The sequence below is a fragment of the Pleurodeles waltl genome, chromosome 4_1, assembly GCF_031143425.1.
Source record: "Pleurodeles waltl isolate 20211129_DDA chromosome 4_1, aPleWal1.hap1.20221129, whole genome shotgun sequence".
In the NCBI taxonomy this organism is placed as follows: Eukaryota; Metazoa; Chordata; class Amphibia; order Caudata; family Salamandridae; genus Pleurodeles; species Pleurodeles waltl.
Genome location: NC_090442.1, coordinates 762,647,280 through 762,658,692, shown reverse-complemented (window position 1 = coordinate 762,658,692; position 11,413 = coordinate 762,647,280). Strand labels below are relative to the sequence as shown.

The 11,413-nt window shown below is 45.7% G+C and overlaps 1 protein-coding gene across 1 annotated transcript in view; it reads left to right on the top strand.

Annotated features, from left to right (window-relative positions):
• The first annotated feature begins 985 nt into the window (after nt 1–985).
• RBM28 (RNA binding motif protein 28) overlaps nt 986–11,413 on the top strand; it is a 75,462-nt gene continuing 65,034 nt past the window's right edge. Inside the window, exon 1 of the mRNA XM_069229378.1 lies at nt 986–1,208. Coding sequence (XP_069085479.1) covers nt 1,091–1,208 — 118 coding nt within the window. The 5' untranslated portion in view covers nt 986–1,090. The remainder of the gene's footprint in view (nt 1,209–11,413) is intronic.

The window sequence follows — 11,413 nt, the reverse complement described above, 5'->3', positions numbered from 1 at the left end:
ACTTCTGGAGTAGTTGGATGATCATCCAATGACTCTGGGATGGCTTCTAAAGTAATCCTGTTTGACCTGGGCCGTCACACTATGTCACTACATTCTATTACACTGAATTGTACGCTGCTGAATTCAATGCCACTGCCCTCCACGCCATTATACTCTGCAACACTCTACGCCATTGCAGTCTACACCAGCCCACTCTACTCCATGCCACTCCAATGTATGCCACTCTATGCGACTGCACAGTATGCCATCCAATACATGACACTCACTGTCACTCTACTTTATAACACTCTACTCCACTCTTTGTCATTCCACTCTATGGCACTTCACGCCACTCTCCTATATGCCAACTAACTTTTAGCCGTTCTGCACAGCAGCCACACTGGTGAACAACATAGTTAAAACACATTGGCTTTGCCAATAGCTCTTGCATGGGCGAGACCTATTGGCTTTGCCAATGCTTGATATTTCAACGAACATTTGTAAATGGGCTTGAGCCGAACCAGGACTAAAACATCCAAAATGCAATTAGTTGTAAAATTAAGTGAAAGCACAGTACGACGACCTTTGTAACAAGGAGCCATCTTAACCTGGTAGCGACATACAACGTGATCGAAAGGTATGAGCATCAGCTTAACTTTCCAAAATTCGAAACGTTTGCTTTTCTATGAAATGCGAGCAAAACCATGTTTCCAGTGTACTATCTTATAAAAAGTCTTTAAGGAGCGTCAGGGAAGGAAATCAGTATGTTTTAAACAAAAAATGTGAGAAAATGAGTTGTTATTAACGTGACTCGTTGAGTGGAACTGTGTCCAATTTCTCCTTCTTCGTATTTGGAACGTATTTCAGACCGAATACGATTCCCGCCTACTTCCGTAGCTACTTTAGACGTTGATTCCTTATTACACGCCTCACCATTCTAAAATGGCATCTGTGCTACCTTTCAGTACTTTCCATTTCTTGCACTTCCGCCTTTTCCAAAATGGTCGAGTCCTGACTTCCGCTTTGCCAAGATGGCAGCTCCCATGTGTTAGGCTCGCGTGTAGTGTATGGGTGAGGGATTAGATTATTGGGTATTCTTTTTCTCTTCACCATGGCTGGCCTGACTTTGTTTGTGCGTGGCTTGCCAGATTCTGCTAGCGGCGAAAAGCTTGAACAGCTATTCAGTGAGGTGGGGCCGGTCAAACAGTGCTTCGTAGTGCGCGAGAAAGGTATGTCCTGACTGACGATGGTAGTAGTGGGGATGTCCGGAAAAGTGGGGGGACGGAGTAAGCAGAGCTAGGCTTGAGTACCGAAAAATAATCCATAGTATAATCAGTCTAGTGACTTTACGTGAACATTGCCATTGCATGCTTGCCAACTTTCGATCACGTAGATAAGACAATGTTTTATTTTTCGATTCCACAAATACCATAATCGTAGTATCACTGGAGCTAATATCACATTGAGGGTCTCGTCGCATTACAACATGAGATCAAGCTCAACCTGTGCAGTGGAACAGATCTCAGTAACTATTGCTGCAGCTGAGAGGTGTGTATTTCACATCACACTGCGGCTCAGATATTTTTCATACGTCCTTTGCTGTTAGAGGAAGCGAGTTTGATCTCTAACCAGCTAAAACTGTACCCATTAGCAGTGCTGCGGAAAAATGATTTGCCACCTGACTGAATTATTACGGTTCACAAACACGTAACCCCTAACTTGCACGACTGTATATTTTGTAGTCGAAGTTGAGGTACAAATGTTGCTATAGTACTTTGCAGGTGGCTGTTACGTGATTGTTATTGCTCGTTTTGTATTTTTAGCTTGCATGTTTATTGTGACGCATTTATTATGAAAACAGTGGTTTTACCCAGACACAGGAAATGTTTACTGTAAGCAGTAAATCAAATGTTGGAGCATAATGTTTGTAGTAAAACGAAGAGCAAATGAGTTATGTAAATAAGAACAAAGGTTTAGAAAAAATTTACATTTGCCTTTGTTAAAAAATAATTTCTGCCTCTAGACCAGGCGCGGCTCCTACGTATGAGCGGAGGAGCGTCGTGCAAATCCTTTTACATGTTTATTATCCTTTCCATGTAAAAGGGGCAGGGCATTAAGGGTGGCGAGCTGAGGGGAGTGCACTGTGCACTCCCCTCAGAGCGTATGTGTGTTTGGCCGGCCGTCTCGCGCTGCCTCGTGCCTGGGAGTGCCCGGGCTGGGCGCTCCCAGCCAATCCTGATGCTGCTGGCGCAGGGCAGGCTGGGAGCCTGTCTCTGCAGCAGCGACGGGAGAGGAGCAAAGCAGGTAAGTGTTATTTTTTTAAATTATTTTTTAATTAATTTTCTCCTGCGCCCTCCACGCACCCCTGCCCCTCCCTGAGCCGCTCCTGCTGTAGATGTCCTCAAATTTTCAGGCTTCTGCTATCAAGGTGGAACCAGTTTAGAAAATTAGGGAAACTTTATCTAAATCAAACAAGACAAAATTCCAACATACACAAGTCAAAATACGAATTATCAAAAGAATAAGAGTCTTAGTCCGTAGAAAACAATGGAAATGTTGATTTTACACAAAGTACCTGGTTTGCATCAAAAATAAATCTGCATGGGCGAGTGTGCTTTTGAAAAGTCAGCGATGCGTTGATTCCTTACTCGCCAGTGAGGACGTGCGTTGTTTCTTCTCTGGTTGGGTAGGTGATGCGTCGTTTTTCTCCCTCACAAGAGAGCGATGTGTCGATTTCCAGATAGGGCACCTCGGCTCCACACCGGTTCACAATGACTTTTATGCCCAGGGACGATGCATGAGAAATACGGTCACACATTGTTAGAAAACCGCGCTGCATGGGGTTGCGTCGTTATCAGCAGCTACAAGCGAGTGTTGCGTCTTTTCTCCAGCCGGGATCCGTCAACTTCCCAGCCACGGGGCAGGTGGAGCGTTGATTTAAGCTGCGAAGCGGGTGGCACGTCATTTATCAGCTGCTTTGCAGTTGATGGTGAAAATTTCCCCTCACAGCATTATGTGCGTGGATTTCAGCTCTTGTTCTTCCAACTTCACCTTTCAAGGGCGCCCTGGGACTGGATAGGGCACCACTTGGCAGGGTAGGAGTCTCAGCAGAGAGTCCAGGTGCTGGCAGAGGAAGTCTTTGATGTCCTTGAGACTTCAAAACAGGAGGCAAGCTCAGTTCAAGCCATTGGAGATTCTTCTCAAGCAGGAATGTACAACAAAGTCCAGGCTTTGTCCCCTTTCACAAACAGAAGCAGCAACTGCAGGATAGCCCAACAAAGCACAGGCAGGGGGAGCACTTCTCATCTCTTCAGCTCTTCTCCTTGGCAGAGGTTCCTCTTGGTTCCAGAATTGATATAAAGTCTGGGGTTTTGGATCCAATACTTATACCCCTTTCTGCTTTTAAAGCAGGCAAACTTCAAAGGTAAGTCTCTGTTGTTTACAGCATCCTGTCTTGGCCAGGCCCCAGACACACACCAGGTGGCTGGAGACTGCATTGTGTGAGGGTTGGCACAGTCCTTTTCAGGTGTAAGTGACCACGTCACCCTTCATTCCTGCTCAGGTGACTCATCAGGATATGAAGGCTACACCCCAACTCCCTTTGTGTCACTGTCTAGAGGAGAATCACAAACAGCCCAACTGTCAGTCTGACCCGGACAGGGAATCCACAGACAGACAGACTCACAGAATGGTTAAAGCAAGAAAGTGCCTACTTTCTAAAAGTGCCATTTCCAAACTAACAATCTAAAAGCCAACTTCACTAACATATGTATTTTTATATTGTGAGTTCAGAGACCACACTCTCCATATTTCTCTCTGCTCTCAAAGGGAAACTGCACTTTAAGGATATTTAAAGGCAGCCCCCATGTTACCTATGAGAACGTTATGCCTTGCAACAGTGGAAACTAAATTTAGCAGTATTTCACTGTTGGGACATGTAAAAACGCACCCTGCCCTTGGGGCTACCTAGGGCCTACCTTAGGGGTGCCTTAGATGCATGAAAAGGAAAGGTTTAAACCTGGCAAGTGGGTACACTTTTTTTCAGTTGTTGTAAAATGTATTGCAGTAGTAGTAAATGTTCCATCTTGAGTGGTCACAGGGTACCTGCATCAGGTCATAGTGTGTACTTTTGTGTACGTCTTTGTCCCTTGGAGTAGAGATATGCTTTATTCAGGATTGTGTGCCTTAAAGATGGTTACCCATAATTTATTGTTTTTTTTAGTCCAGTTATGTGTAGCTGTGAGGATTGCTATGATTTTTAGATGCAAGGCAAATTGTGTGGTCTAATATTTTTTTCTTAATGTATTTTAGTGTTTTTGTGAAGATCATAGTATAAATATGTGTAATTGTGTGTGCTGCATGCAATGTATTTTTTTTTGTAACAAACTTTATTGGTTTTACGTGGATAACTGCCTCCGGTTATGCTACACAGTAGGATTTCTTCAAGGACTTCACATTCCAAATTCAGCATAACAGGTGCTCAGATTTATTCCCATTGTAACACAGATCTCCCCCCTCCCACTGCCTTGACTGGGCTGCTCATAACATAATTAAATTCTCGACTTTCGGCTTAACTGTTGTTATGCAGAGTATCTTTTAAGTGTCAGTACATAATATCATATAATCCATTCTAGTTCAGCAGTTCGACTCCTAGAGACCCTTGTTCTGGGCGATGTAACAAAGTATCTCCAGTAACTTTCTAAGGGGGTCCTTCTGATGCCTCGGAAGGCGATGGCTCTGGGTGCTTCATACTGTCTGTCAACGTCTCCCAAACTCTGGCAATGTCAAGCGAACCTCGACCCTGCTGTGCTTCCCAGAGCAGCACTGCACCCTCATAGCCCACCCATTGTTCCAATTCTCTTCACCAGCCTGCCTCCTTAGGATTGCCCCTTGTCTTCTAGTTTCGTGTAATTTCCCGCTTTGCTAATATGAAGGCTAGGTCTTCAAAACAACTTGTAGCTTTAGCTTTGGCAGTGTGAGGAAACCAATGCAATAAACAATGTCCCGTGGTGCAGCGGACCTTACTTTCCACCACCTTAGAGAAGAGTGCACCAGTGATCTTATTCCAGTACGCGGTGAGTGATGGGCAATACCAAAACATGCATGAATTCAGTCCTCTTTTGCCCACATCTCAGGCATTTCGCAGTGGCTGTGTGAAAATGTAAATTTGAACGTCCTGGGGTAAGATATGCCCTATGCAAGACATAAAAGTTTATCCTCTTAAAGCTGACATTTTTCTGTGTTTTAGGGATCCCCCTCAAATATAGTCTCCCAGTCCTTCTCGGGGATCTGGTTCCTAAGATCTTCCTCCCAGCGAGTTCGGAGGGTATTGAGTGGGCACAAGGTGTCCTCTCTGGTCACCCGATATAGGCAAGTAACCACTTTGAACGTGCCTGATGATGTTAGGAGATAGGGACAGCATTTATGTGTGGGAGATTCAGATAGGCACACCCTCCAATGTTTACGCACCGCTGCTGTGACCCACCGTGTAGCTGGAAGGGGCCTCGGGCGGGGCATATCTCGAATTAAATGGGAGGAGTGCTTCCTCACTTAACTTAGTCATTCCTTCTTATTTCTACTTTACTACTCCTCGTCCATCCCCTCCATGAGGTAGGATCTCCAGCGATGTTATAAGGAAATCAGGCAAGTACAGTACTTTCACATGCGTTTTCCTCCAACAAGTCCAGCAGCGGCACAATACTCTAAATTCCATAGTGTCATCCTCAGTGGGGCATCTGAGTTGTATAAGGATTTTCAGCAACCACCCATGATCGTGGACAAAGGGGCCTGGCCCACCACCTTCCCCAGTATTAGCCTGCCCGCTACTCACTGGGTCAGCTACTGAATCTGCTCCAATAGGTAATGCCTTTCAAAGTCAGAGAATGCGAGGCCTTTGTCTTCCACAAGTCGCTGCAGTGTTGTCAGGGCTACTCACCTATAGCCTGTTCCCCAAGTGATTGCATTAAGAAGGGAATCAAGTTCTGTAAATATCGCTTGAGGAATCCAGACCTTCAACACGGTAAAGAAAAATAATCGTTGAGTAGTGCAACCATTTTCAACAAAGCCACCCGGCCTGCCACGGAGAGAGGGAGCGTGGGCCAGAAGTCCATAGTTGTCTTGAGACAACATTACCCTCAAGTTTGTCAAATTGGTCATGGAATATCTGCACCCCTAGGTACTGTAAGCAACGGGGCTCTCACTGTAAAAGAGCCAAGTCATGGGGAGGGTCACGGTGTCCACTGTGGGGCATAAACACAACTTTTTCCAGTTCACTTGTAACCCTGCGAGTGCTCCATATTTCTCCAGCAACCTACGTGCTCTCTCAAATGCCACAGGCTTGTTCCTCAAAAAGATCAGATCACCGTCTGCATATAACACCATATAATGGATGTGGCCTATGATCTCTATCCCCTCGTAAATATTCCCAGTTTGTGTGTGGCATGCCAGTGGCACCATTACCACAGTGAACAGCAGGGGTGACAAAGGGCGCCCTTATCGAGTTCTCCAGCCCGCCTGATAGCTGTTGGATATGGTGACTTCTGCCCGGACTCTTGGCTGTTGGGTTTGTATATAATAGCTTAGCCCACTTCACAAACCCTTGACTCAATCCAAAATGCTTCATAAATGCATACAGGAACGCCCACTTCAAGCTATCAATATCCTTCTCTATATCTACTGCAACAACTTCTGCTGCTTCTTGGTCATAAGTGTCCACCACTAGGAATATATGGAGCTTCCGTATATTAATTGCTGTGTTACAGCTTGTTATGAATCCATCTTAGTAGCCAGAATTCGCCTAAGTATTTTATAATCTATATTTAACATTGACAACAGGCAATAAGCTTTTTTAAATATTTTTTTTAGCATGGGCAGGTTTGCCAGGTTTGTGCAGTGGCACTACCAGGGCTTTGCGGGTGGATGATGGCATCAGTCCCGTCTCGCAAGCCTAATTATACAGGTTGACTACTTTAGGGGCTAGGACATTGCCAAATGTGGCATAGAACTCCACCGTAAATCCATCGGTACCCAGTGTTTTGCCAGTGTCATACCCTTTATGGCCTGCCTGACCTCTTGTAGTGTGATCTCGCTCTGTGATCCCTTCTCCAATCGCCTCTGCCACTGCATGGGATAAGGTTTGGAGTGTTAGTGGTACCTGAAAAACATCAGCGGGACAGTGTGTAGTGCTTCTATATAGATCTGAATAATGGGTATAGAACTTGCGCTTAGAAGGCAAACAAAAGACGTATTTTTTTTAGGTCAAAGTCACTGTATAATAATGCCCATTAAAGAAAAAATAACATTGGAGTATTTTTATTAGAAGAAACAGGTTTGCAAAAACAGAATATATTCATATGCTTAACAAAAGAATTGAAGTAATAAGTGATTTTTCAAGAAAAGGATTTGATGCTTATAAATCCGATAATGATCAAATCTGTTGTAAACAACCTTTGTGGGCCACATTTAGATTACATCGCTGATCTCTAAAGTAACGACCAACACGTGTTTCATGACTAAAGTTGCTACATCAGGACCGTAAGCATAATCACCAAGAAGTAGTGAAGGCATAAATATAATTTGAAGAATGGAGCCAATAATTGATACGCAACATTGGAGCGGTATTTAATGAAGCTAATTAGGCGTGTAATTATTAAGACCCACATCTTCTGCCAATCATAATTGTAAGTCACAACTACAGAGTATGTATTCAAGGTGAAGATCGATCAAATTCTATTTGAGATGATAACCTGCACGTTCAAATTACATGAGTGAAAACGTCAGCTTGTCAACAAACCTTAAGACCGCGGTCTGTCTCAGTCTCCACTACCACTGAGCCCTCTTAGTGGCATTTGCCAGCCAAGCCAGCAGTGATCCCATAGGGACTTGTTCCTTGTGCGCCTTAGTCGTGTAGGCATTATGATCACAGCACCACAAATCTTCTACCTGCATGGCAACTGCTTCCTTGGCCTCCGGAAGTTCTGGATGGGCTTCCGGAGCATCCTGGTTTGTGCCGTTCAGCATGTCTCAGCTGACCCTACCTCCACCAGCATTGTGCGGTGTTCCCCTATGGCTGCTGCAGTGCACTTCCCCCGAACCACTACTTTAAAGGAATCCCACTCCCCCTGTGGGGACGAACTTGTGCTAGTATTTTCTTCAAAGCATTGTTGTATGCTTTCTCCCACAAGGCCCGAAAGGTCTGATCTTCCAGGTACTCTAGTTCTAGTTTCCATGTCTTTATAGTGGGTAAAGTCCTACCTGATCCCAGAGTGAGTGAAACCGGGTTATGATCTGACGCAGTTCTACAAAGATATTCATCAATGTGTACTCAGTTGTGTACATCTAGGATACAGAGAAACGTGACCAGTCATGTGTAAGTCGTGTAATGATGAGAAAAAAGATAAGTCTTGTTCGTGTGGGTGATGCAAACACCAGGAGTCCATTCATTCCCATTCCGTCTTCCAGTCGGGGAACACTTGGGCCACTATAATAGTGGTAGAGTCTTACAGTGGGGGGTGAGACGATCCAGCGTAAGGTCTGCTACACAGTTATAGTCCCCTCCCATAAGTAGTGATCCTGTTAAGTAAGGGGTCAAAGCCGTTGAGAGGGCCGAAAACAAATAACTCTAGGTCTGTGTTTGGTGCATCTAGGTTGGCCAGCTACCACCACAAATCTGCCAAAAGAATCAATAAGTGTTCCTGTGCATGGAAGGGAACCCCTGGAGCAATCCACACTAATGCTTTCCTTGGGTATTGCCAAGTAGGATGTATAGTATGCCTGCCACTTCAATTTATGCTCTAATGCTGCCCCTTCTTTTGCTATTAAGTGTTTTTCCTGGAGGAGGGCTATTTTCCCCCCTCCCTCTGCCTCCTTTTTGATATTTTGTATCTTTTGGTCATGGTGTGAATCGAATTAAGTTCTAGGATAAAACCTTGTAGATCACAGAGGTCACCATATGTTGCAGTGAGGGATGAACTGTTGACTCCACTCGTTGCCTCAGTCACCCTCATAAGTGGCTGTCAAGCTCTGAGGCGACTGTTAATTTGTCAAGGGGCACAGCTTCGACTATTCCCAGTAACATTCGAACATCAAACCACCCAACTCCCATTTCCCAGGTAAACTGCTCCCATCCAAACTCACAGGTGTACCCACAAAAACACTACAAGAAAAGGAGGGGGGGGAGCAACCTAGAACCCCGGTCCTTGGTATCCCGCCCCCACTCATCAGGTAATCAATAAATTGTATTAGAGGCTGTGCCCGAAGCAGTGCAGTGTGTCCACAGTTTACATCTTATACTCTCCAGTTACATCTGGCCCGCCAACCAAATAAAAAGCCCCAACCATACATCTCTGTGTCTGATTCAGGTTGATTCATCTGCAATGCCTAACATCACCACTGGCATCCCGATATCTGAATCGCCAGAGGAGCGTGAGTTTTGTTCCGGCTCTGAATCTCGGATCTCGTCACTGTCCATCGACACAGCTAGACTTGTTTTCTCACCACTCAGTGCTGCTCCCACCTCCACTGTTTGCTGCTTCTCTCGCTGAATCTCTTCCTCTGAAGGAGCCAGTCTCTGAGGGCCCCTTTCCTTGCATTTCTTTCTCTACCTCCTGGGTAAGTGCTTGAGAGACCCCTGACTGGGTCGTGCTGTTGTATGGTGATCAATCCATTCCCATACTTCCTGGGGAGGATTGGTGGGGGGAAGGGGAGCAGAAGAATTGCACTCCATCAAGTGTCACAACACCCAGCTAAGCTGGGAATAACATGGCATCTGCAATGCCCATCTGACAGAGACGTAATTTTGTGTCAAGGAATGTTGAGGGTTTTCAGCACCTCCTTTGTGAAGTCAAGAAAAATCATGACTTGACTGTTCTTCACCTTGATGTTGCCCTTCTTTCTGGCTTGCTCCAGTATATAGTCCCTGTCTCTGTAGTAAAGGAGTCAGGCCACTCTCGGTCTTGGAGGTGTGCCCGGCAGCCAGGGCCACGCTGGAACTCTGTGCTCTTTCCAAGCCATAGAAGAAAGACAGCCCCTCCGGGGCTATTTCTTCTCTCAACCACATCTTCAGGTATTCCAGCATATTGTTTCCGTGCGATTTCTCCAAAATAAATATTACTTGAATATTATTCTCCGTGATCGAATTTGTGTGTCTTCCGCCTGTTGCTTTAACATGTGAACATTTCCTTCCATAAGTGTAAGTCATTCATGGAGTACCAGTAAATCCAGGGGAATCTCTGCTAGCGTTCTTTTTTTGTACTGACCCTCTTGGCCAGCCAATGGTGGTTGTTTTTGAGAATGCCCAGGTCTGCTCCTAATGTTTCTATTTTCGTCTCAAGGGCTTCTCTGGTAGCAGTAATGGCTTGTAAGATATCTTGCAGTGTTGGGCTTGTGGGTGGCGTTTTCAGCATGGGAGCCAGGTCATCCTCCAGCAGTAAACTCCTGCAGCTAGGTCTTTCTTCCTTGTTGCATTGCCCATGGTGGCTGTTAAATGGGGAAAAAGGAAGCACTGCCAGCCAATAGTTTAGTGTGGTGTATAGTAGCCCACCTTAGGGGGTGGTACTAGATTGGAGGTGGCACGCCTACCTGACTAGGTTGTCCAGGTGCCAAGTGGGCGCTTGACAGGGTGGGTTGCTTCCTCACCTGTGAGGGAAGTCAGATTTGCATTTCAAAGATGACAGCCCTTTAGGCTTGCCTCCTTAGGAAGGATAATGAGTCATCCTGTTGTAGGGGGTGTTACACCCACTTCCCGGACAGGGTTTTGTTCTGGGCCTCCTGAGAGAGAAGGCTCTCACCGTAGGGGCCAAGAACCATGTCTCAAGGGGGCAGGCTGGCAGAAACCAGTCAGCAAGCACACAAGAGGCTAGTAGGGTTTCAGAGGGCACCTCTAAATTGCCCTCTGGTTGTATGTATTGGTAAATCCAACACTGACACCAGTGTGGGTTCACCAATATGAGATGTTTGATACTAAACATCCCTATCTTCAGTGAAGCCGTCCGGCAGCTGGGGAACTCATATTGACCAGTGTCAGAAAATCGACAGACATAGCAGGGGTGTATCTGCTTGTGCATATATGTCCTCACATGTAATTTAAAGCAACCTGCCTTAAGGCTTTCAGGTGTGCTAGATGGGTGACTTACATATATTGCATGCAGTGTTAGGTGACATGGCACACACGCTGTGTGCCATGTCGTATTTCCACTTTTGTCTGCACCAAGGCATGCATCCTGCAATGGCATCTGTCGTGCTTGGTGAGGGGTCCCTTAGGGTGGCAAAATTCGTTCTGCAGCCCTTAGAGACCCTCTTAAGCACCTCAGGTCCTAGGTACCAGGGGTGCAATTTACAAGGTACTTAGAGAGTGCTAAAGGTTTGCCTATTGTATGGTTTTGAGGGAAAGAACACTGGCAGTGGGGACCTGGTTGGCAGGGACCCAGTGCACGTC